The sequence below is a fragment of the Macaca fascicularis genome, chromosome 7 (genome assembly GCF_037993035.2).
Source record: "Macaca fascicularis isolate 582-1 chromosome 7, T2T-MFA8v1.1".
Lineage (NCBI taxonomy): Eukaryota > Metazoa > Chordata > Mammalia > Primates > Cercopithecidae > Macaca > Macaca fascicularis.
Genome location: NC_088381.1, coordinates 10,050,100 through 10,075,825, shown reverse-complemented (window position 1 = coordinate 10,075,825; position 25,726 = coordinate 10,050,100). Strand labels below are relative to the sequence as shown.

The following is a 25,726-nucleotide window of genomic DNA, read 5'->3' as shown; positions in this document are numbered from 1 at the left end:
CAGAAAATCTTTGAATCCACCTATGACCCGGACACCCACTACCTACCCCTGTTAAGATGTCCTGCCTTTCCGGGCTGAACCAAGGTATACTTTACATTTATTGATTACACCTCTGTCAGTAACTTCTGTCCCGCTGAAGTGTATAAAGTCAAGCTGTAACCCAACCACCTTGGGCGCATGTTCTCAGGACTTCCTGAGGCAGGGTCATGGGTCATGGTCCTCACACATGGCTCAGAATACATCTCTTCGAATATTTTACAGCGTTTGACTTTTTATCATCAACGGTTTTCCAAGGTCTGCAGCTTTCACAGCCATTCTAAACCCAGGGCCCAAATGTGTTCTTACGTGAGATTTACACCACAGGATGAAGACTTCTGCCACCATGCGGAAGAGCTGGTCAGAATCAGCATCAGGGCTTTTCAGCCAGTTAGATCTGGGTCCAAAAGTACATGAATAGGCATTTGAAAATCAGTAGGGATTAAAGTATTCACACCCTAAAAATTATACCAACACTGTCGACAAGCATTTATCCAGATCATACTGCATTCTCATATGAAAACAATAATCAGGGAGACTAGATAGCAATATATTCCTTAAACATTTAGATATAGGCACATAATGACAGTAGATTTCTTGAAGGATCTACGATAATTATTTCCATCTGCCAAAGGATTCAAGAATTACCTTAGCAAACTGATGTCAGATATCAACATTTCAAAATGGTCAAAAGTAGGTTATGTTTTTTCTTTAAACTGATTAGTAGGTTAAGCTCTAAGTTTTGGGAGATGCTTCCCTTCATATATAAGGCTAGCAAAGGTAGGCAAGTCTTGGTCGCTATGACATCTAACCTTGTCCTTGACATTTGTCATCGTCAAACCTCTGAAATTCTGAGCACTCTCAACAGTTCACGTCCCACCCCTTTTCCTTTAAAGCCAGTTTTATCAATGAAATTTTGTAAGATAGTATGTTTTTCACTGTGATTTGAAGTGTATAAGCAGAGATCAATTATCCTTATCTATGCCCTCTAAAATGGTTTGAAGATTCCCTATAAATAAGCATTATTCATAAAAAAAAAAATAGACTAGTTAAGAAATTTTGCAGTAGCACCAAGAAGGCTGAACTGCAGTTTCAGGAATTCAGTCCTTTCTGTAAGCTGTCTTGCAGTGAAGTAGCTTACATATTCAAATTAAATTATACTTCCAAGGGCTGGGTAAGTTGCCATTTTCAAATGTCTACAGAGACATGAAACTAACTGAAACAAACAAACAAACAAAACCCCACTGTTTCTCTGCTCAGCACTTCTGACATCAAACGTGGGGGTTTTCTCACATAAAACAATTCTTCAACTCTTCAGACACTGACTGAATGACCTACACTTCAAATATGACACTAACTACTTGGAGTTAGTGCAGGCCCCACAGGTTAAGGGCTCAGACCCACAAGCCTGCCCCTCACTTCAGATGCCGGTCTCAAGTCCCAGGTTGTGACCTGTACTTCTGACCAATTGGCTACAACCAACCCCTTCACTGGGTTCAATAATTTGCTAGAGCAGCTCACAGAACTCAGTAAAATACTGGATTTACTATTACCAGTTTATTATAAAGGACACAACCAAGGAATAGCTGAATGAAAGAAATGCATAGGGCAAGGCATAGGGGAAGAGGCAGGGAGCTTTCAGGCCTTCTCCAGACACACCACCTTCCCAAAACCTTCGTGTGTTCAGCAACATGGACGTCTCCAAACCCCATAGCTTAGGGTTTTGTTCTGTGGTGGCTCCATGATCTAGGCATGATTGGTGAAACCACTGGCCACTGGTTATTAAACTCAATATGCAGCCCCTCTCCCCTCCCCAGAGGTTAGGGGAGGGGAAATGGTGGTGGGGCTCAGAGTCCCCACCCTCTAACTGCAGAGCTGGTACATCCGGCAGCCAGTCTCCATTCTCCAAGAGTCACCTCATTAGAATAAACTCAGGTATGGTCGAAAGGGGCTTATTATGAATAACAGAAGATGCTCCTTTTACCCCTTTCCCTCAGGAAATTCCATGAGTTTTAGGAGCTCTGTGCCAGGAAGCAGGGATGAAGAGCAAATACATATTTATTATATCGCAATATCAGAGTGACACAAGTTAAACTATTGTCTTTCCTAAGGTAAAAAAATTTGCGTCTCAAAATGGTCCGAAAAACCTGATGCCTCTTGCCCCATGTAGGGTAACAGCTACCAAAAGCCAGTTCCCTAAGCTCTAGGACATCAGACTGAATTGTGGGTAGCCTGTACCTCCTACCCATTCGTGAGGAGCACCAGGCTAAGAAATATAAAGACTCATGAGGCCAAGATCACTTTGGGATCCTTCTCTTATCTCCTGAATTCCTTACTGCCCTTGGTTCCAGTCTCAGGGACATTCTTATCTAATCTCTCTTGTTTTCAGATTCAAGCAGCCTCTCCTTTATTATAGCTGGCATTGCTGCCCAACACTCATTCTCCTCTTCTTCCATAGTAACAAACCCCATTTTGTTCAGGGTGGCACTGTGCCCTGCTAAACATCACATTACCCAGCTTCCCTTGAGCTACAGCTATGTGACTAAGTTCTGATCAATACGATGAATGCAGAAGTTGTTGGATGGGCCTCCTGGAAATAAATCTCTAGGAAGGGATCAGATAGCTGAAGGTGCCTTTTGCCTTTCTCCTGTTGATTTCCTACTTCCTGTCTGGAATGAAAATATGATGGATGGAACTCTAATTGGCTTATGATATCATAAAGTAACTTCAAAGATGGAAGGCAATGTTGAGGATATAAAGACAAAGGAATGAGGCTGGGCACGGTGGCTCACACCTGTAATCCCAGCACTTTGAGAGGCCGAGGCGGGTGGATTACTTGAGGTCAGGAGTTCGAGACCAGCCCGGCCAATGTGGTGAAACCCTGTCTCTACTAAAAAAAAAAAAAAATACAAAAATTAGCTGGGCAAGGTGGTGGGCACCTGTAATCTCAGCTACTCAGGAGGCTGAGGCAGGAGAGTCGCTTGAGCCCGGGAGGCAGAGGTTGCAGCGAGCACCGAGATTGTGCCATTGCACTCCAGCCTGGGCCACAGAGCAAGACTCGGTCTCGAAAAATAAATAAATAAATAAATAAAGACAAAGGAATGAGGCTTTCTAACGAGGAACAATATTGGCCCTAGCTGAGCTATCTTTGGACTTCTTTTCTGTGTGAGATTAAATTTCTCATTTGTTTAAGCCACTATAGCCAATTCTCCATTATAAGCAGCCAAATGCAATTCAAACTTGAGGCTTGAAGTTGGCAATGCTTTCTGATTTCTTTCTTATTGATTTTTCAGGGTCAAATGTCAAATTTTATCAGAACTACCAGCTGCTCACTCCTTAGTGTTTTGGTTTAAATGAGCTTCATAGGTTTTCGAGACGCCTTCAGTGGGAAAAGGTGAGGGTCCTATTGTATCTAGCCAAGGAAAAGCACAGCCACAGGGACTGTGAGGAGCAAGAGCATCAGGAACAAACTCTTGAGTAACTGTGGTTTCCTGGTGGGAGAAGGAAGAGGATTTTCATCTTCTCGCCTTCGTGTGAGAATGCAGTTTCAGCTGAACATATTTTTCTTTGGCCACCCCTCTTCTAAGAGGCAGATATTTGCTCTTTATCTCGACTGAGATTCTTTCTTCAAGTTCAGAGTGATAAGTGCAATGAAAAACATCTCATTAAAGGTTTCCCCTAGGCACACAAGTCAAGGAAGGTATTTGTGGGAGCACGGAAGATCCTGACTCAGCTTTTCATATTCACTCATACCCTCTCTGCCCCCAATTAACGCAACAAAGTGCTTCTCCTGCTTGATCCCAGCCTCCTATGGGATCCACCATCTCTGTCAATATTTAGTCGCTTTTCTTGTAGATACCTAGCTGATCTGTGGGTCTCTTTTAACATCCGCACTGCTTGTCAAAAGGCAATTGGAAAACTCAAGACTGTAGGCAGAGAAGAAGGCTGGGTTTAGAGGTAACCGTCAGAGAGTCTGCCATATCCCTCGAATAAGGTGCATTGTCCTCATTAAGTAATTTCTCATCCCTCAGCTCCATCCAACCCTTCTGAATCTCCAGTGTCTATTATTCTACACTCTATGTCCACGTGGACACATTATTCAGCTCCCACTAAGTGAGAACATGTGGTATTTGACTTTCTGTTTCTGAGTTGTCTCATTTAAGATAATGGCCTCCAATCCATCCACATTACTACAAAAGACACGCTTTCATTCTTTTTAATCACTAAACAGTATTCCACTGTGTGTGTGTATGCGTATCCCACTTTTTTTTAAATGCAGGCATCCACTGATGGATGCTTGGGTTGATATCATATCTCTGCTGTCGTGAATAGTGCTGCAATAAACATATGAGTGCAAGTATCTACTCGATATAATGATTTCTTTTCCTTTGGGTAGATACCTAGCAGCGAGACTGCTGGATTGAATAGTGGTTCTATTTTTAGTTCTTTGAGAAATTTCCATACTATTTTCCAGAGAGGTTTTCGTATTGGGTGATGGTTACACTAAAAGTCCAGACTTTGCCACAAAGCAATGTATCTATGTAACAAAACTATACTTGTACCCCTTAACTTTATAACAACAACCAAAGGAGCAGCAGCAACCCAAGTGGATGAAATAACTGAGCACAGTCGCAGAAAAAAACAAGAAGCATAGGAACAGAATCCTGGATGGTGGCAGGAGTATGGAGACTTAGACTTTCATTTTCAAAAACTCAAATGGGGCCGGGCGCAGTGGCTCATGCCTATAATCCCAGCACTTTGGGAGGCTGAGGCGGGTGGATCACCTGAGGTCAGGACTTCAAGACCAGCCTGATCAACATGGCAAAACCCCGTCTCTACTAAAAATACAAAATTAGCCAGGTGTAGTGACGCATGCCTGTAATCCCAGCTACTCGGAAGGCTGAGGCAGGAGAATCACTGGAACCCGGGAGGTGGAGGTTGCAGTGAGCCGAGATCGCGCCGCTGCATTCCAGCCTGGGCGACAGAGCGAGACTTTGTCCCTTCCCCAAAAAACAAAAACAAACAAACAAACAAAAACAAAACAAAACAAAACAAAAACAACGGATAAATGATCAGGGTTTGAAAGAAAATAAAGCCACACTCCTGTGTTCACGGTCAGCATGGCTACTTCGGAGGTAAGGGCTTTTTACAGCTTTGTTCCAAAGCCTCCCCCAGAGGCCCAAGCCTGAGGTAGTTGCTGCATGGGATTTACTCTAACGCCCTTCAACAGTTTGAGAGAGAGGTTTTTACCAAAAATCTCACTATTTAAAGTTCAATGCTAAGTTCCAAATATTTCTGACTCTCAGGAAGGGGCCTAGGAAAATGATTGCCTTTTAGAAAGAGAGACTTGTTTAGGCCGGGTGCAGTGGCTCACTCCTGTAATCCCAGCACTTTGGGAGGCAGAAGCGGGCAGATCACCTGAGGTCAGGAGTTCAAGACCAGCCTGACCAACATGGTGAAACCCTGTCTCTACTAAAAATACAAAAAAATTAGCCAGGCATGGTGGTGTGTACCTGTAGTCCCAGCTACTCAGGAGCCTGAAGCAGGAGAATCGCTTGAACCTGGGAGGCAGAGGTTACAGTGAGCCAAGATCATGCCACTGCACTCCAGCCTGGGCAACAGAGTGAGACTCTGTCTTAAAAAAAAAAAAAAAGAGAGAGACTTAATACATCTTGACTTTTATCTCCTGGCATGAGGAAGCAAAGCACTTATGTGCCCCCCACTGAGTACACCACAACTGGTTCTTGCTTATTCTGGGTCAGCTTCAGGTTGGACACTGATCAACAGAAGCCGCTCTTCAGAAGAGTATTCCAGACACCAAAGAAACTTTACACACTGCTGTGGCAGGGCAGAAAAGAGCACAAAGGTTTAATATGACAAGAAAAAGCAGGGAAGAGGAAAGCCCAAGATGGCTCTGTTACATATTTAAAGAGCTGCCACAAGAGGGATTAGAGGAATTTTGTGTGGTTCTGGAGAGTAAAATTAGAGCTGATAGGTAGGAGTTATCCTCTGAGCTCAAATGGTTTGAACTGTCTGAAACTGGAATGGGACTGCATGCATGGCAATGCTGTCCCTCTCGTCTTTTGCCCTCCACTTTTCCCAATAACCAGAGGCAGAAAGTCACGATAGGGAAAAGGAAGGGGTATTTCTCCATCCACTGGGAGGTAAGATGAGGTGACCTCTAACAACCCTGCCAAGGCCACGATTCCGTAATTCAAAGCCAGCTAATTTTTTGGATGAAGAGAGGACCTGAAGAAAGTAAAGGTACTCATGTTGGAAGGCTGTATTTCCCAGCACAGCTCATATGACCGTGATGCTCTGGGAAGAAAAGTGGAGATGAATGAATTAATGATGATCTCAAAGACTCTCTGACATTGCCATTTTTAGCAACTGTCAAACACTGCATAAGTATAACATACTCTGTCTTGAGTCTTGATCGTCAATAGTGACAAATGCAATTAACGAGCTATTCCAGGAGCAACTTTACTCTACTTTTATTTTTCACTTCAAATTCTGGCAATTTCCTTCTCTACACTGCTAACATTATTAGATGGGGAAATGACTAAAATGACCCTCAAAAAAGCAGGGTTTTTTGTGTGTGTGAAAATGACTACAATTTCCCATAGATAGGTAAGGAAAGAAAAGATTTTATATATATATATTTTATATATATATATATATAGAGAGAGAGAGAGAGAGAAAGAGAGAGAGAGTGTATGTGTGTGTGTGTGTGTGTGTGTAAGGTGTTGTTGTAAAGTGTTTCTATTGGAATGCTAAATATAAGTAATCTTAATTAGGTTATTTTAAATAGTAAGTACAATTTGCCTCATAAAATAAATTAAAATAAATGCTAAAATGAGTATATCCAGGCCCATTTCTTGCCCGTGGCAGAATGGGTTACCACTCAAAAGTTACCAATATTCCCCCAAATATTTCTGCATCCCTTCAATATCTATAATGGGTACCTTAAAATTAAACATTTTCAAATTTGTATTTTAGGGTTTTAAATTTCAGAAGGGTATGGTATAATAAAAATATATATTAGTCTTTGCCTCTGTTTCCTGGCACAGAGCTACTAGAACTCATGGAATTTCCTGAGTAATAGGAGTTTCTTTTGTTATATATAACGAGCACCTTTGACCATACCTGGGTTTATGCTAATGAAGTGACCTTTGAGTGGGGAAGGGCTAGGTAGCTTCAGGATGGCACTGGTTGCTAGAAAGACCAAGCACATGGTTAGAGGGTTGGATCTTTCAGCCTCACTCCCTACCTCTGGGGAGAGAGGAGGTGCTGAAGATTGGGTTCGATCTCAATCACCAATGGCCAATGATTTATCAATGAAACTTACATAAAAGCTCGTACGATGAAATGCAGGGAGCCTACAGGTTGGTAAACACATCGATGGGCTGGGAGGGTGGTGTGTGCCAGGGTGGACACAGAGGTTCTGCACTCCCCTACGCCCATACATTTCCCTATGCGTCTCTTCCATTTGAATGTTCCTGAGTTGATTCTTTTCTAACAAGCCTGTAATTGTTAATGTGCTTTCCCGAGTTCTATAAGCTATTCCAGTGAATTATCAGATTTGAGTGAATTATCAAACCAGGTCATGAGAACCATGGGATTTGCAGTTCGTTGGGCAGAAGTGTGAGTAGCCTGGGCAACTCATTTGTGGCTGGTGTCTGAAATGGAACAGTCTTGCAGAACTGAGCCCTTAACCTGTGGGATCTGCACTAACTCTGCATAGTTACTGTCAGAATTAAATTGGATTGTTGGATACCCAATTGGTGCTGGAGAACTGGAGAATGGACTTGGACAACTGACACATATTTGGTTGCAGAGAAAAAAGCAACAAAACCCACAAATAGGGTAAGGATCATATTATAAGATACAGTGAAAATGTCTGTGTTCACCCTATCAATAGCTTTATGATTTTACAGACTTATATTCCCACAAGCCTTCACATTTCTCATATAATTGATGTTTAATTATTTATTTTGACTCAGCTAAATTCTGTGCACCAAATGAACATTGGGGAAAGAGTGACTTACATTAAAAATTTCTCTTATGACATGAATTAATTTTCCTAATTATGACATTAGAGACTTTCAACCTTTGAAGTTCTGTAGAATAGGAGTGAAGACGGTGAGCTGGGATATGCAGCCTGTCCAGCATAGCATATGGCCACCACTCCAGGGGACTGACTGATGGGAGAGAAGGGAAGGTGCACAGAGTCAGTGTGAAGGGCTGAAGGCAAGGGATAGTGAGACAATGAGGATTCTGGGTGACCCTCCTGAAGGACTCAGGTTGGGGGAAGAGGCCTTGAGAATAGGGAGCAGCAGGTTTGGATAAATTCATTATATTGTGCTGTTTTCCACCTCTCCTCTCTAAATGGTGCTCAAATGCCAGAATAGAGACACGCAGCATGAAGTATCTCCATAAGTCTCCAGTTTTGAATTTCATCTCATACCAAGGTGGCCACTAATTCGAGCCATTCCTCTTCCTTTGCCCATGCTTTTAGCACATATCTCACTAATATTCATCTCAGCATGTCACCGGTCTTCATTCTCAGTGACTTCAACATATGTGTTTATGATTTTCCAGCTCCATGGCCTTTTCGTCGGTTGATTTCTTCTCTAAGGGTCTTGCCCTCCACCTGCCTCAGCATGCAATCCCATGGTCATTACTAATAACTGTAACCTCCCCTAACCCCATAATCTTAAATCCATGCATTTCACTTCTCTGACCACCACCTTCCTCCTATCTAGTACCTACTCCCCAAAAATGCTTTGATCCTTTGTCTGTTCATGCACATTAGGCTTTCTACGTTCTGTCCTCCTCATCATCCGGCTTAAATTCCATGTAAATCTTTATAATTACCCCCTTACATATACCCTTAACTCCCTAACCTGTTTTTGTCATACTCACTTTGCAAAACCTCACCTCTCATTAAATGCAACTTACTTCCTATTCTTGGTTGATATCTGACAGCTGAATTTGGCTGGAGAAACAGACAACCTGCTAATGGGTCTTACTGTAAATTCATGACCAGAGATCTCTTAATGCTGCCTGGTAATCACCCTGCATTTCCCTGGTCCATCGACTCTTCCACTCTCCCTGGAAACCACCTCATACCTTCTCTTCACTCTTCAAACCTCTATGCACCTTTCCCCATCTTCATCCCCAACTGATGATCTTGCTTCCTACTTTACTGAGAAAATAAAAGCAATCAGAAAAGGACCCCAAAAGACCTCTCTCTCTGAATGTAGGGGTGTGTGTGTGTGTGTGTGTGTGTGTGTGCATCAGCACCCACAGTCTCTGCCCTCCTGTCTGTTGCTGTAGATGAACTTCCTAAGGCCGACCTTTTGCCTGCTCAAGGGCATTGCCTTAGAAATTGTCTCTCTCTTACATGATCATAGCCCCCGTCTCTACTGGATCCTTCCCATTGGTGAAGAAACAACCTGACGAGTTTCCTATGTTAACAGCTCCTCTCTTGACCACCCTTCTGCCTCTAGCTAGTGTCTCATTTCTCTGTTCTCTTTTAGAGTAAAACTTGAACAAGTTGCCTTCATTGCTGGATCCAAGTCCTTTTCTCTCATTCCTTTAACCCATCCCAAAGAGGCTTTTTATCTTCAATACTTTTCACAGACACTGCTCTTGTCAAAGTCACCAATAACTAATGAGCTGCTTCATATAATGCCCAGTCTCAGTTCTCATCTTATTTACCAGGAGCATTCGAAACAGTTGGTCATTCTTTCCTTCTGGAAGCTCTTTGTGAAGTTGGCACCCAGGATACAACATTCTGTTGGCTTTCCTACTGTCTTGTTGGTTTCTCCCTCTCAGTCTCATTTGCTCTTCATCTTCTTCTGCCTGACCTCTTAGTACCGAGGAACTCTTCTGTCTCTTCCTCAATCCTTTACTTATCTCATCTAGTCTCACAGTCCTTAAATGTATCGATTACTCCAAAATGCGTATGTCTACACCAGACCTCTCCCCTGAACTCTGGATCTTATATGCAATTACCCATTCAACATTTTCACTTTTCTATTGAATAGGCAACTAAATTCAACATGTCTGAAAGTGATCTCCTGATCCTCCCCTCAACAACCTCACTCCAACCTTGGCCAAATCTGATGTATCCACAGTCTTCCTCAATTGCTGAAAAGGCCATTCTTCCATGTACTCAGTCAAAACTCCTGGAATCATTTTTGACTCTTCTCTTTTCTCTCATTCCCAATTTGGAAATTCCAAGGGCTCTACCGTCAAAACAGACCCAGAATCTGATAACGTCTGGCAACCTTCACTGCTACCATCCTGGCCTCAGTCACCATCAACTTAAAAAAAAAAAGAAAAGAAAAGAAAAGAAAAGAAAAGAAAAAAGAGGCCAGGTGTGGTGGCTCACGCCTGTAATCCCAATACTTTGGGGAAGCCCAGGGGGGCAGAATGCCTGAGCTCAGGAGTTCGAAACCACCCTGGGCAACATGGTAAAATCCCATTTCTACTAAAATACCAAAAAATTAGCCAGGCATGGTGGCACACACCTGTAATCCCAGCTACTCAGGAGGCTGAAGTGGGAGAATCGCATGAGCCCAGGAGGTGGAGGTTATGGTGAGCCAAGATCATGCCACTGCATGCCAGTCTGGGTGACAGAGCAAGACTCCATCTCAAAAAATATATATATATTTTACATATATTTATATATATTATATATTATATATTATATATATATATATAATAAAACCTGGTAAAATGCATATAACATAAAATTTGCAATCAGTGATGTTTAGTACATTCACAATGCTGTGAAACTATGATCATTATCCAGTTCCAGGACATTTTCATTACCCCAAAAGGAAACCCCAGTCCTTAAGAAAAAGCATAAAGCAGTCCCTCCCCATCACTCTCTCCCACCCCGACACTGCTAATCCATTTTCAGTTTCTATGGATCACATTCCACTCTTGCCTGGATCATAGAGAACCTCCCACTGGTCTTCTTCCTTCCCTACCGCCTCCACCCCTTGCTACAGTGCCCAAAGAGTGAATCAGATCACATTACAGACTCCCTCAAAATCTCCAGGGGCTTGTTCTTTCACTCAGAGTAAAAGTCAGAGTCCTCACAGTGGCCTCCCAGGCCTGGACTCTCGGCCCCATGTTGCCCCTCTGACATCCTCTACTGCTCTTCCCCACCCCTCCCTCTGCTTCAGCTACACTGGCCTCCTTTTGGACCCTTGAACATCCCAAGCACACTCTTTTCTCGGGGCCTGCACCAGACATTTCCTCTTCCTGCAACATCCTCGCCCCAGATCTTTCTGGTTCCAAACTTTACTGACTTCAGGTCTTTGCTCAAATGCAGATTTCTCAGTAACATCCTATCTAAAAACACAACTCCACCCCAACCTGACCCTCCTAATTCCCCTTGCCCCGCTCCATATAATTTACTTACATGGGTTGTTTATTGTTTATGCACCTCTCCTAGCCCCAGAAAGAAATCTCCTTAGGCCAGAGAGCTTGTCTGTTCTATTCACTCCTGTCACTTAAAGCCTAGAAGAGCGCTTAACACACAGTCAGGCAGTACTGGTTGAAGGAATACATGAGTGAACAGCAGAGGGGCAGAAGTGGGTCACTGCTACCTTTATTTGACCAACTTCCTCTGACCTGCGGTAGCCCATAAAGATGGAGGGGATGGCCCTGTCACAGACCATGTCACAGAATCGTCGCTCCAGGAAAGCACTGCCCAGAGCTCCTACAGCAGGAACCACTGGTGTTGGGAAGGAGAACGGTGGGGGCGGCTATCACCTCCTTTATCTCACTGTCAACAACCCAACACCATCTTTCCGTTTTATTCTATTGCCTAAACTAGCCCCACAGAGGGGCAGACAGGCTCCTAGTGCTCTCCTCCGTACCTGTTGTTGTCCACGTAGCGGATCAGCATGGGGTAGAAGGCATAGAGATCTCGGCAGAGGACCGCAAATTCGTCCAGGATGAGGAGCTCCGCCTCCTGGGTGTCCCCTTTGCCATCGGCTCTCAACTGCTCCTCCTCCTGCACGGTCTTGACAGCCTTTTTCTTCAGCTTCTCCAGAGTTGGGATGAAGTGGCTTCTCAGCAGGTCGGGCCTGGCTTTGCTGATGATGGGCTGCGCATACACTGGGTTTACAAAGAGCCTCCCCGTCATTTCACGTATTATGGCAATTGATGAAAATGAAAGACATGATTGAAAGGTGGGGCTGTGGAATCCCATCAACTGAGGATGGCACCTGCCCCTTGTTCACTTCCTCAATCTTCCCCTTGATACTTCCCTCTCATAGAGCTACCTCGGGGGATGGGGGACCGAGGCCGCTATGGGAGAAGGTCCATATTCCTGCTCTGCTCTTCCAGGCCATGGGGAGCTCCTGCCTCCCCTGAACCTCTCATGCACACACGGCCTATGCCACACCCCTCAGCTCTTCATGAAAGACTATTTTGTATTATTTTATAGTCCATTCTTTTTGCTTTTGCCTCACTAGCAGATTGTAAACTTCCTGAAGGAAGCCTTTTACTAACAACAAGTACTGTGCTAAGAGCGCACACTCAATATATGCTTTCTGGTTATTTTACAGAACAATCTGTTGTTAAAAGCACATTAATCCTACTACCATCCTCAACCCTCAAGACTTGAAACCTGCCAACCTATTGCCTGGAGACTCCTCTGGGCTCCGAGGGAGGGATATGAGTCTGGTATCAATTATAAATAAATATAAAGAGGCTGGGGTGGTCACTAGAAGTTGAAAAGCAGAAACAAGCAATCAGAGAAAGAGCAATATGCCATTCCATTGGTCTTTTTTTTTTTTTTTTTTTTTTTAAAGATCAGAGTAATTGTAAGAAAAAAATGAGTGACTGAGAGTTGTGAACCATTGACAATGTACATTCACATGTGTATTTCAAAGTGTCTTTAGCTTAAGCATTTCAGTTGGAAACAGCTTGCATTCCAGCCATTTTCTTCAAAATATCACTTTATATTTTACTTTTATAAAAAAGATACTTTTAGAAAAGAAGGTCAATGGCACTCTCTGATGAGACATATTAACCAAGAAGTTGTGACTTCTTAGCCTTCTTCAATAAGCAACTCTGCTCCGGATATGTAATCAGAATGGCGACACCTTAGGTGGGTGATTTGGGGTTACTACTTAAAATTGACTTTGTTTAGTCACCAAGAAATAAGTAGCCTGTCTGAATGAAATCTAGATTCACCCTGTGGAGTAACAGGCCAAACTTCAGTTTCCATCAGTGGCCCTCATGCTGTGACACTTTCCCTGTGTGCACCTCTAGGAAGGTAAGGGAGGAGATTTTTTTGAAACCCTTCCTTCCCTTAATTCAGATTTACCAAGTGAAACTCATTGAAAAATTACCTTATGGTTAACAATATTTTAGGGCTACTGGGTAATAGAGGAACACCAACTCTATTCAAATGTCCACAGAGGCTTATATTATCTAGCTGCCATTGGCACCCAAGATATTTATAATTTTGATCTCAGTTCATCTGTGAGACAGGAAGAAGCAGTAACTTTTCTTCCTTGGTCTTGCAGAAGGACAGCAATTCCTTGGTCCAGGAAAGTAAATACCAGTGTTGGATTAATAGTTCCCTTTAGCCTAGACATTGTATTCATGATCCAGGAGATTATATGGGTAAAGATGTTACTGGTGGACTCCACTACCTAAATCACAGGTCCATCAAAAGCAGTGATTTTGCCTTAGCTTCTATCTCCTTGGACTGTAGTTTGACACAGAGGACACAAAATATTTGTGGTTTCCTGACTGTGGAAAGTAGTTAGTGATTTTCCAAGCCTGTCCTTTTTTTTGAAGTTGCTTTAGGAAGAGAAAATTGGCTAATAACATTCACTGAGAGCTGACTGTATGCAAGTAACTTTAGAGGGATACAAAAGAAAAAAACCCAAAGTGCCCCTACTGTGAGGCTGCATGAGGGTGTCTCAGAAAGCATCAAGTGCAACACAAATGCAGAGTGACAGTAAGGAACTTGCAGTGTAGGTCAGATGGGAGTGAGTTTTATACAAGTGGAAAACACACAGGATTACTTACCAGGAAAATTCTGGACAATTATTACTGTAAGAGCAAATGGGATTCTTGAGTACCAAAATCAAACAAAGCCATGTTCATTGGATTTGAGTGGAGTTGATTAAGAAGGGCTTCCTGGAGATTTGAGGGGCCTGGATGAGTAGGGGAGTAGGGCAGGAGCATTGGCTCGAGGAAGCTCTTCAGGGGAATATGTCAATTCTTTTTACTGTGAAGCAGCTGGGGTGGGGATGGGGAGGTTTAAATATTGGATAGAGCTTGTGCAAAACCATCTTGGAATTAATAATAGAGATGAAAAGAGAATCCAGTTATCTTGTGCCCTGGGCTGGGGACCGGGGAGAAAAGGCATTGGTACCTGCGATGCGCTTCATCCAGGAGGCTTCATCGATGCCCAGGTTGTTGTTGATGATTTTCAGAATGTTGCCCAGGATGAGACTGAGGTGTTCAGAGGTGACCTTGGTGCAGCACTGCCCCGTGCTGGGGGGCAGGTTCTCAGGCCCCCGCTCCCACCAGTAGGACAGGTAGTTGCAGAGCATGGGTAAGATCACCTCGATGACATGCGGCACCTCTGTGTACCGCGCCCCTGACTCGGCCAGGTCGTTGATTTCCTTCATCAGGCCTTCCAGCTGGGGGATGTCAGGACACATGTCTTCCACCGTGTCTGGCATCCCCAGAACTGCTCGAGAGGAAGAACAAAGGGACAGAAATTCAAAAGCACAGTGGGTGCAAGCTTCTTTCTCTCTGCCCCTCCTTTCCTTTGGTCTTTAGAAATAAATTTCCAGAGCTTCACAGCAGTGAGCTTGGATGTGGAGTGGCTTTTGTCCTCCAGCTGTCTGTGAACAGACTGCAGCTTCCAGAGGCTGCATTATCTTCCTAGATGTCATGTTGAGGTTTCACAGGTTTAAAACAAACCTGTGGTTAAAGGAGTACAGCAGACACAAGGATGAGGGATAGTTAGTTCCTAAGACTACCCTGTAATGAAGCCAGTCTCTTGGCTTCTCCCTCTTGGCCAGACTGCCTGGGCCTTAGCGTGTCCCCTGCAGGAAAATCAGGAATCAGAGGAGAAAAGCAACTGATGAGTGTTTAGTTTTAAGTTGCGGTGCCATTGCCTGGATCACATCTGTACAGCTTAGAAAAGGAAAAATAAAAGTCCACTCATCTAACAGTCCTTCAGCTGGACCAGAAACAACAACTTTCCATCCAGCTGGAATTCTGGGGCGGGGGGAAAGCATCGCACGTGGACTGATTTCTGGCTGCACAATAGAAATGATGGATGACCTGAGGTGGCTTGATTGACTCCCTGTCAATTGCTTAATCCTTTTTGTTTCCAAGGACTGATTTGTAAGGAATCGTGGGAGCGCTATCTTTTCCTCACCCTGAATGACTGAGGGTGCTGCTCTAGACAAGGACACACGGGCTGAAGGATCAACAGACAGAGTTCAATATTCAATCAGGCAGGGCTGTCAGATGCAAGAACTGTAAACAGAAAAATCCAGGGCTTCTCTGTCCTGCTTCCTGTAAGGTAAAGGACACTCTTTCCTGCAAGACGGGAGGAAGACTGGAAGCATCCTGAAGTTCCTGACAGGTGAGAAGATAACAAGGGCTCTGAGTGGAGGGACACGGACAATTCTGAGTAAGAGCCACAAGCCCAAAGCTTTGCACACACACGCACTGATCTAACTGCTTCCTACAGAATGTGTCTACTTCATCCTCAGGCCAAACTTCTCACACTGGGGCAAAACCATCAGGCACTGAAGGAGCTGGGCAGTCTGGGAAGCCACAGGAAAGATGTGGTGTGTTTTCCCAGAACACCAGTTCCCTGAAGATTTGAGGAAATTATTTTTGATATTTGGAATCAAATGCAAAGTCCTCATACATTTCCAAAGATAAAGCAGAAGACTGCAAATACAAATGTATGTTTCGTGAATTGGGTTATGCCTGCAGGCCCTTTGCCATTGGGATTACTGTTGGCTCGAGGTCTTTCTTGTCTAGATTTTCAGGTTTTATGTCCATTGGACTTGAAGGATTAATAAATAGGAGAGGCCATACCAAATTCCTTGGCCTTTACGAATACTGATCAATTGAAAGGGACGGTCTCAGTTTCTCTCATGGTTATACTGCATGGAGCAGAGATACAGAATAATCCTGGCTATCTTGGAGAGAATGAATCTGCAGCTGAGACAAGTGGTTCTACCTGGACAGCATGTGCAGTTGTAAAGCAATGGATCCCAGCAGCCTTTATGCTATGGGATAGGCCCGGTGAAGCACTATTACCCTTTCCCTAGTGATGACTTTTGTTGTTATCACTAGAGCCTTTTGGTAGATAGAAGGCTAAAAATCTCTCCTCCTTGGATGTCAGGAGTGGACCAACATCTTTTAAAACCCAGACAACTGAAAGGGATTAATAGCATGAAAGCCAAAGAACCCTGAACTCTTATGATTTGCCGTAGAAGGAAATTATGGGTCAGATACAGTCATTTGCAGAGAATGAGCCTGTCCTGCATCTCGCAGCAGGACAACAATGGTCACGGGTAACAAGAACACGGGAGTCTGGAGAGACCCTTACAAACAACGTAATTTTACACACACACTCTCAGAGCACAGAGGTAAACACAGGGAAGTCAAACGTTCTACCTTGAGGTTCTACACACAGAACAATGCCACGGCCATAGATGCAACTGAAATTTACAACTATTTGCCGCGGGATTGTAAATGATAAGGCTCAGGTGTGTTTGTTTAAATGTCACCTATACAATACATCATCATGAACGCTTTTTGCCGGCTGCCTAAGGAAAACAGAGTTGCTTAAGGTTGCTGCGCTGGAGCCATTATAATGACCTTTAAAAGTTATTTATACGCAATTGGTCCTTGAGTGGAACAAACATTTGTGATTCAGGTGTTTTGTAGTTCAAATGCCACAGCATAAACCCACAGAATGAATTCTGAGTGAGCTGCAAGAAAAACAGCCTCAGCTGTGTCCTCTTAGAATCAGACACAAGACTGTGAGGGGGAATCTTTAGAATCATTGTCCTTTTATCTTCTAGATCAGTGATTCTCAAAGTGCAGTCCTCCTACCGCAGCATCAGCATCACCTGGAGACCAGCTAAAAACGCAAATTCCTGGGCCTCACTCCAAACTGACTTACCGTATTAGAAACCCTAGGGGTGGGGGCTCGACAGTCTTGAACAAGCCTCCTGGGTGATTCTGATGCACGTTAGAATTCAAGAACCACTGGATTAGATTGTAAAGTCCTGTGTGCCTCACCTTAGCACCTCTTCTCTTTGCAATACAGATGGCTTACATTAGAATTGGAATAATCAACCAAAAAGAAAAGAGTTCCAATAGGGTACAGAAGAAAAGCAAACTGACTGGTAATAGGATGCTTTGGTCCATCTAGTGTTCTGAGTAATAGATCACTGCCACCCATAACCAAGGATGTAACTAGTTTTGAATAACTGGCACATAACAGTATTGAACTTTTTCTAGGTATATCTTAATAATTTTTGGATGAGGAAGAAAATGCACCAGGATGTTATAGGGCATCGAAGATACGAATCTGAGTAATTCTGCTGGCAAAGCATCAAGTGTCTATAGAGATGCCCAACTAACTGAAGACATGATAAATCAGTTCATATTGTATTTCTAAACCACAGGCTCACATCACCTGTCACCTTAAACATTCTTCCCCACCCTTTATTTCTCAGACCACCCACTTTGTCATGAATGAAGTCTACCTTCTTACAGCTCATTAAGCCATCAGTCATTCTCTGACTCTAGGTAAACTTTTTAAGAGCCATACACACGGTCAGCATTCACTCTTCACTGAATCCAGTGATCAAACACATGGGCTCAGGGGAGCTGGACACAGAGTCCCATAGTGTGTCACTAATGGATAAAGGACTGTGTCATCTCCAATTACAACCTTGTTTCTTTTCTTCCTTTGGAGTATGCAATGATGGGGAGTCATTTTTTATTTATGAATATGTCTTATTAAATCAACGCAAAGGTGTACAGAATGAGAAGGAGCACTTTTCAAATAGCTCTTGGGAAGGAGCACGGTGCGAGAGACTAATTCCCCTCCCTTCCAAAGCCACCCGAGGCTTCCCTCTGTCTTCTTCAGTTCATAAAGGCACAGGAGCAGGGCAAAACATCCTCACTGTGCCTTTATGAACTGAAGAGCAGAGGCAGTTCCTCTCTTTTCCCAGGTGAAGCTCTACACAGTGCTGCTATAGAGACAGAGATATACTATTTCTCAAGTCACAGTTGAAGCAGAATCAATGTATAAATATCCAGAACTGTCATGACTGGGCCCCAAGTCCCTTTGGAGTCAGGGAGCAACACCTGGGCTGGCATTTGCCTGGAGATGTCACAGCTCCTTCTCAACTTCACCAAAGCCGGCTCTGTTGCTCAGCTTCCACTTTGGTGGAAAGCTAGGACTCATTTGGAATCAGAAGTGGGAAGAAAAAAAAAAAAGGTCAGAAATACTTTTTTTTTTTGGCTAGTTTCGAAGGGAAGAAAGGGCAAAATGAGGCTGAAGGGGTTGAGGAAAGGTTAACTTACAGATTTCATATGGGACTTTGGAAAGTTGCCGCATCTTGCCAATGTTTCTCTCTTGACTAGCTCTGAGAACACTAGTCTCCACTGTATTCTAGTTCAGTGCAAGATTTTTATTAGTGGCCTTATCTGAATTGTCCTGGTGATCATTTCTGGGGGGCAATGTGCTCCTCTTACCTGAAGTAACAAGAAGCAAGTGGGAATAAAGCTGCCACGGCTTAGCACGTCACATCTTTAGATGAAAAAAAAACAGCGGTGGCAAAGAAAAGTGTGGTATGAGCCCTTTCTCGCTCAGAACGCTTCTTCCTTAAATCTCACGGCCGTTTGAGAAAGGGGGCTTGAACTAAATGGAATTGCCACCACGTTCAGCCATCTACTGGTAGTGTATAGCAATATTTTAAGAAAACATTGGTTCTGAATAGAGAAAGTTCTGGTTGAAAATAATTTACTGTGGCTTTTTTTCCCTTAATAATGATTAGCCTATAGTTTGGTAATTTTTGCTTCAGAATAGATGGAATCATCGCAGTTTTTTCTAGTTGGAGCCCAAGCTTGATTCAAGGCTCCTACTTGAAGCTCCTCTATCCTATTCCCTTGTCCTGAGGCAGGATCACAATTAACCCAGATACAAGGACCCTCCAGAACCAGATTTACAACCTGCCTTGGATTTTAGTTCCAGGATTATTCTACAAGACACGGTGGAAAACTTTTCTGTAGAGGGCCAGATAGTAAATATTTTAGGCCTTGTGGGCCAAACTTTCCTGCCTCTACTCAACTCTGCCATTGCTGTGCTAAAGCAGCCACAGACCAAATGTAAATAAGTAGGTGTGGCTGTGTTCAAATAAAACTTTATTTACAAAAATAGGCAGGGGGCCAGATTGGCCCTGTGGTCATAGTTTGCCACCCTGTTGTGGAACCTAGTGTGTCAATACTTTTGCTAAGAAATACTCTTTCTTGTACAATTTCTCTTCCTTCTGGTGCTTTTCTATGTCTTATCGTCCACGAAGATGAAAACGTGTGGTCAGCATCTTTAGAAGCACAGCCTCTCCGTGGACTCGAAGAGTATAATTAGGTTATTCGTGTGGAGGTGCACCTTCTGATCCCACTCCGGAGAGGGACTGCAAAAAAGGAGTCACATACCCAGGTGCAGATGGGGAACTGAAACCCAGAGCAGACAGGAGACTCTGAGGTCTTAGGATGGAAAGGATTTCAAAATCAGCAACACTGACTCCTCACTTTACAGAAGAAGAAATCGAAGCCTAATTACAACAAAGCCTTGCCCAAGCTTTTTTCTCCAGAAAGATGGAGACCTGCAACTGAGTCCCTACCTAACCTCACCTCCTGGCTCCTCTCAGACCAAGAAAGCCACAGTGCTGCAGGACTGCTGCTCCCGGCCTGTGTGGCTCCCCTCCTCTCAGCACATGAAATGGGTTGATGACCTTTGTGGGGAGATACTTACTAGACCTCTCCCTGGGGGTTTTGGTGTTGAAGACCGAGAGAGGATTGTAGCGATTGAGGGTGGGCTCCAGGAATGCCACTGGTATGGCAGCTGCCAGTGAGGCCAGACATTCTCCAAGGGCAGGGCGTTGCCTGGAAACAAAGAAGTGCATTTAGAAGTGTTGCCCCCCACATGCTGGCCCCATGCATTGACGGACCAGTCCTTCCCCACAGATTAACCCATGGACATCCCCAGGCACTAGGCCCAGCAAGGTTGCATGCACTTCTTCCCCTCATCTTTCTCTGGACACTAACCAATGCTCTCGCTACATAGATCCTAGCTCTCTTTTTTCTTTTTTCTTTTTTTTTTTTTGAGACGGAGTCTCGCTCTGTCGTCCAGGCTGGAGTGCAGTGGCCGGATCTCAGCTCACTGCAAGCTCCGCCTCCTGGGTTTACGCCATTCTCCTGCCTCAGCCTCCCGAGTAGCTGGGACTACAGGCGCCCGCCACCTCGCCCGGCTAGTTTTTTGTATTTTTTAGTAGAGACGGGGTTTCACCGTGTTAGCCAGGATGGTCTCGATCTCCTGACCTCATGATCCGCCCGTCTCGGCCTCCCAAAGTGCTGGGATTACAGGCTTGAGCCACCGCACCCGGCCTCTTTTTTTTTTTTTTGAGACAGAGTCTCACTCCATCGCCCAGGCTGGAGTGCAGTGGCGCAATCTCGGCTCACTGCAAGTTCCACCTCCCAGGTTCACACTATTCTCCTGCCTCAGCCTCCTGAGTAGCTGGAACTACAGGCGCCCACCACCACACCCGGCTAATTTCTTTTTGTATTATTTTTTAGTAGAGACAGGGTTTCACTGTGTTGGCCAGGATGGTCTCGATCTCCCGACCTCGTGATCCGCCCGCCTCAGCCTCCCAAAGTGCTGGGATTACAGGCGTGAGCCACCGCGCCCGGCCAGATCCTAGTTCTTAACTGGTTAAGATGATATAATACACTGTGCAGCTTTGTCCCTCTCTCCCAGCATGTGTGAGAGCAAGTTCTGCTGCTGTCCAAATTGAGATGGATTCCCCCCCGTTCTCAAAAAAGCTTTGAAATCTGTGTAATTTCCCTGTGTCTATTCTCTGCTATGGATGGAGCCGGTGTCCACTAGTGGGAACAGTAGGTAACACACCAAAGCACCAACGAGACACAAAAATAAAAGATCTGCTTTTTAACAGAAACAATAGGTCCTAAAACCTACTTCTCGATTTACAGCAGAGACCTCAAATAACTGTTACTCCCGTCCCTCTTTTGTACAAACAGTTGACTGTCCACCATATCTTAAGGTCTGGTTTTTAAGTCTTTCTGTGAAGCAAGCAAACAAACAAAAACAAAAGGCTTGGGATTCTTTGTCCAGAGTCCAAGTTCTCCAACTGAGAGTACTTACACTTGCCTGCAGGGTAACCAAGTCTGTAAGTACAAGGGATGGGAACTAACCTTTGGCTGGTCAAAGCAGAGTCAGAACTGCAATACATTTTCTTCCTCCCACATCTGGGCTGAACTTTGGGTTTGAATCTTATCTACTGCTAGTGAGATAACACAGTGATAGAGCTGGCTAGGAGGGCCCTGTGCAGGGACTGACAGCTGTTGCTTTCTAATGAATGAGAGACCAGAGCCATCTCTTTCCCACCCATCAACATCTGTCAGCCACTCGCCCATATCTAATCACAGAGGGACTATGCACCTGACTTGCAAGTTTCATGTGATATCAGCTCCCAGATACGAGGGACTTTTTTCAAACAAACCAATAATGTGAGCCCTTTGTTAGATCATGATACAAAGATAATAGGTGAAAATGCAGACAACAGGTCTATAATTAACACTCAAGTGGGGCCAGGCGTGGTGGCTCACGTGTGTAATCCCAGCACTTTGGGAGGCCGAGGCAGGCGGATCACGAGGTCAGGCGATCAAGACCATCCTGGCTAACATGGTGAAACCCCGTCTCTACTAAAACTACAAAAAATTAGCTGGGTGTGGTGGCGGGTGCCTGCAGTCTCAGCTACTCCGGAGGCTGAGGCCGGAGAATGGCGTGAACCCGGGAGGCGGAGCTTGCAGTGAGCTGAGATTGCGCCACTGCGCTCCAGCCTGGGCGAGAGAGCAAGACTCCATCTCAAAAAAAAAAAAAAAAAAAAAAGAAAGAAAGAAAGAAAGAAAGAAAGAAAAAGACTTAGGTGGGGGGCTTACCATACGCAAGCCCTTACTCTGCCTGCCTCTATGACTGATCAGCTCAAGTCAAGCACTGATGCTGTGCATATGAGCTATGCTGTGCATATGAGCTCATGAGCAGTATCCCTGGGAACTGAGGGTGCTGGGCTGCACCTCGGGGAATATTACAGGATCATCACACGACAATCGCCAGCTTGAGAAAGGGCACTTAGAGCCAAGAGCCAACACTTGCCACCTTACTGTGACTCTGTGGAAGCAGAAGGGCATCCAATTCTTGTGGGTTTCCTTCAGCTCCCCACTGAGACCTGTGCCCAAGACTATGTGTTAATTGCCTCTCACTGTGACAACAGCCAGTAATTCCAGCAGCACCAAGAAGCTAGAATGCCAAAAGCATAGATTGTCTTAAAGTGGATAACAAGTATTTATTATGGGGAGGTTAGGGGAGCCTTTTTTTTTTTTTTTTTAACTGAGAAGTAAACTAGATAGTTTTAACCTTAACCTTTGTCCTCCAGATTCTTTCTCATTAAATGCAGGGCAAATGTAGAACCTGTGTTCTATATTGAACTCTAAATCAACAATGTGGTCAAATAACATATCTGTATGGACTAATCTTAAGGATTAGAGTCAACCTGCAGCTTTGCTCTAACAGAGAAATAGACATATTTGAGTTGGATTAAAAGTATGATCTTGGCCGGGTATAGTGGCTCACATCTGTAATTCCAGCACTTTGGGAAGCCAAGGCGGGTGGATCACGAGGTCAGGAGTTCAAGACCAGCCTGGCCAACATGGTGAAACCCTGTCTCTACTAAAAACACAAAAATTAGCTGGGCATGGTGGTGGATGCCTGTAATCCCAGCTACTCAGGAGGCTGAGGCAGGAGAATCATTTGAACCCGGGAGGTGGAGGTTGCAGTGAGCTGAGATTGCACCACTGCACTCCAGCCTGGGTGACAGGGTGAGACTCCATCTCAAAAAGAAAAAAAGAAAAGAAAAGAAAAGAAAAGAAAAATGGTGATCTTAACTGGTCTTGAAAGAAATGACTGCACAAGACTATGATAGAATCTGCAGACAGCAAATCTGGGGGTAGATAGAAGTGTCCTGCTTGAGATATAAGATAAGTCTGCTGAACTAGAGAGAAGGAGGAGGGAAGGGTGAGTGAGTTGGCAGAAAGCTGTGTATTCCTTCGAAAACCCACCCAGTCTTCATTCAAGTTACCAAACATATTTTAAAAAGTGATCTTTTAAATTACTATAAGAGGAAGTGAATATATGTGGTTTTATGTTTTATCTTCTTCTTAGGTTTGGATGATAGCCTGCTCGGCTATGAAGCATTTGAGCCAATAACTTTAAAATCAGCCCCAGTCAGCAACACTGGATTGACAGGTCCTCAGTCAGGCAATCTCTTCTTAGCTGATGGCTCAGTCTTGTCCTTTGGATGAAGGTTTGCCTGCTACAACCTCCCCACCCAGGACTTCTCCAGAAGGAGAGTGGAAGCCCTTGGACAAACCAATCCTACTGCGCCCTGTGTATCAATGCTGCGCGGAGACGGAGACTGCTGAGACGCAGGTGCTCTCGGGGAAGCTCTCACAAGGCAGCTTCACTTCTGAGCAGGCCCCAGGCCGGGCCTCTTCCCCCACCTTTCCTTCTCAGCACCTGCTCTTCCCCGATTATTTCTCTTCTTTACTAAGCTCCAAGTGTGGCCAGGCGTGGGAAGAGGGGCATCATGTTAACTTCAGACCTGAGTTGCCAATTCCTTTGGTGACAACTGAGGACAGTGAGTGCTTCTACACATCAAATACAGGCATTCACGAGGGGCGATTTTTTTCAGCTAAGAGTTTTACCATCTTTACCACAGTGGCCAATGAGTAGAAATGTGGTGTTTTCTCTCTTCAGTCTTGCTTTGTGAGTTGGAGGAAGAAATAAGGAGATAAACTGTGAAAGGACAAGGCCACAGGGAGAGCATTGGTGAAAGAAAACCTGGGTGAAAATCAGGAATAACAAGGGGTAAGACATCAAATCTGATTTTTTTTTTTTTTTTGAGACAGAGTCTTACTGTGTTGCCCAGGCTGGAGTACAGTGGTGCGATCTCAGCTCACCTGCAAACTCTGCCTCCTGGGTTCAAGCGATTCTCCTGCCCTAGCCTCCTGAGTAGCTGGGACTACAGGCACGCACCACCACGCCCGACTAATTTTTGTATTTTTGGTAGAGACAAAGTGTCACCAGGTTGGCCAGGCTGGTCTCAAACTCCTGACCTCAGGTGATCCACCCGCCTCTGCCTCCCAAAGTGCTGGGATTATAGGCATGAGCCACTGTGCCCTGCCTGATAGCAAATTTTACATGGAGATGAACCTAAGAGACAACGGGTCCTGAGGAGGCTTGGTACTGAATGGATCCATTCTTCTTCTCTCTCTTTTTTTTCCCCTCTTTCTTTGATCAAAATTAAAACCACGATCTCCTGAAAGTGGATTTCTAGAAGGTTAGTCAGACACGAAGGCAGTCCTTGGGGTAAAAGGCGGTTGCTAAGTCTCAGTTCTCTGGCGCTGTGTTGACTCAGGGGACTGGCCCTGCCCTCTCATATTAATTACTGACAAAGCTGACCACTCCACAAGCTCCACAACAGGCCATTTTCTAGTCTGGGGCACACAATGGTGCTAATTAGCTTCTGGCCAAGAAATAAACAACAGCTCTCTTGGCCTAGCTGTTAAAAGTTAAACCCAGGAAAAAATAAAAAAAGTAAAACCCAGAAGTCTGTAAAAGTCAAACCCAGAAGTCTGCCAATTAATGCTCCCGGCTGTGAAATATCAGTGTGGATGACTTTGGCCCCAAAGCCCAAGGAGGGATTGAGATAGGCAAAGACTTGCTGTTATTAATATAAGGCTCCCCGGTCATCAGTGCTCCCCAGCAGGGAGTGTTGGTACGGGCCAAGCTTTCCGCAGAGAAAAGCCTACAGAAACAGCTCCATAATAGCCAGAGGATATATTGCAAGGGTTTATCATTGGATACGGAAACTCTCTTTATTTAGAGACAAGTTCTTGTCTGGTAGCCCAGGCTGGAGTGCAGTGGTGCTATCATAGCTTATGGCAGCCTTGAAAGCCTGGGCTCACGCGCTTCTCTCACCTCAGCCTCTTGAGTAGCTAGGACTACAGCATGTGCCACCATGACTGGCTGATTTAAAAACTTTTTGTAGCCACTGGGTCTTGCCAGGTTGCCCAGGCTCGTCTGGTCTCGGTTCTCACTGCCTCGTACGGTATTTTTCACACAATACATTCTTGGTCAATGGGTGACAGACTGGACAGTGTTCAGTTTGTATTTCAGTTTTTGTTACATCCTAATTTGACAAGTCACACTTTCCTTTTCAATCTCTCAATTTTACTTCCACAGCTCTGAATCTTGCCTCTCAAAATCTATTGTTAGGGATACAGGAAAAGACAA

At 44.5% G+C, this 25,726-nt stretch overlaps 1 protein-coding gene across 7 annotated transcripts in view; it reads right to left on the bottom strand.

The window, feature by feature from the left end:
• Positions 1-25,726, bottom strand: part of RYR3 (ryanodine receptor 3) — a 566,003-nt gene that overhangs the window by 66,749 nt on the left and 473,528 nt on the right. For all 7 annotated transcript variants that reach the window (XM_005559076.5, XM_065547708.2, XM_065547709.2 and 4 more), the window contains exons 65-68: positions 20,111-20,241; positions 14,456-14,776; positions 11,937-12,177; positions 346-433 (exon numbers count right to left, since the gene is read on the bottom strand). In XM_005559076.5, coding sequence (XP_005559133.3) covers positions 346-433; positions 11,937-12,177; positions 14,456-14,776; positions 20,111-20,241 — 781 coding nt within the window. The remainder of the gene's footprint in view (positions 1-345; positions 434-11,936; positions 12,178-14,455; positions 14,777-20,110; positions 20,242-25,726) is intronic.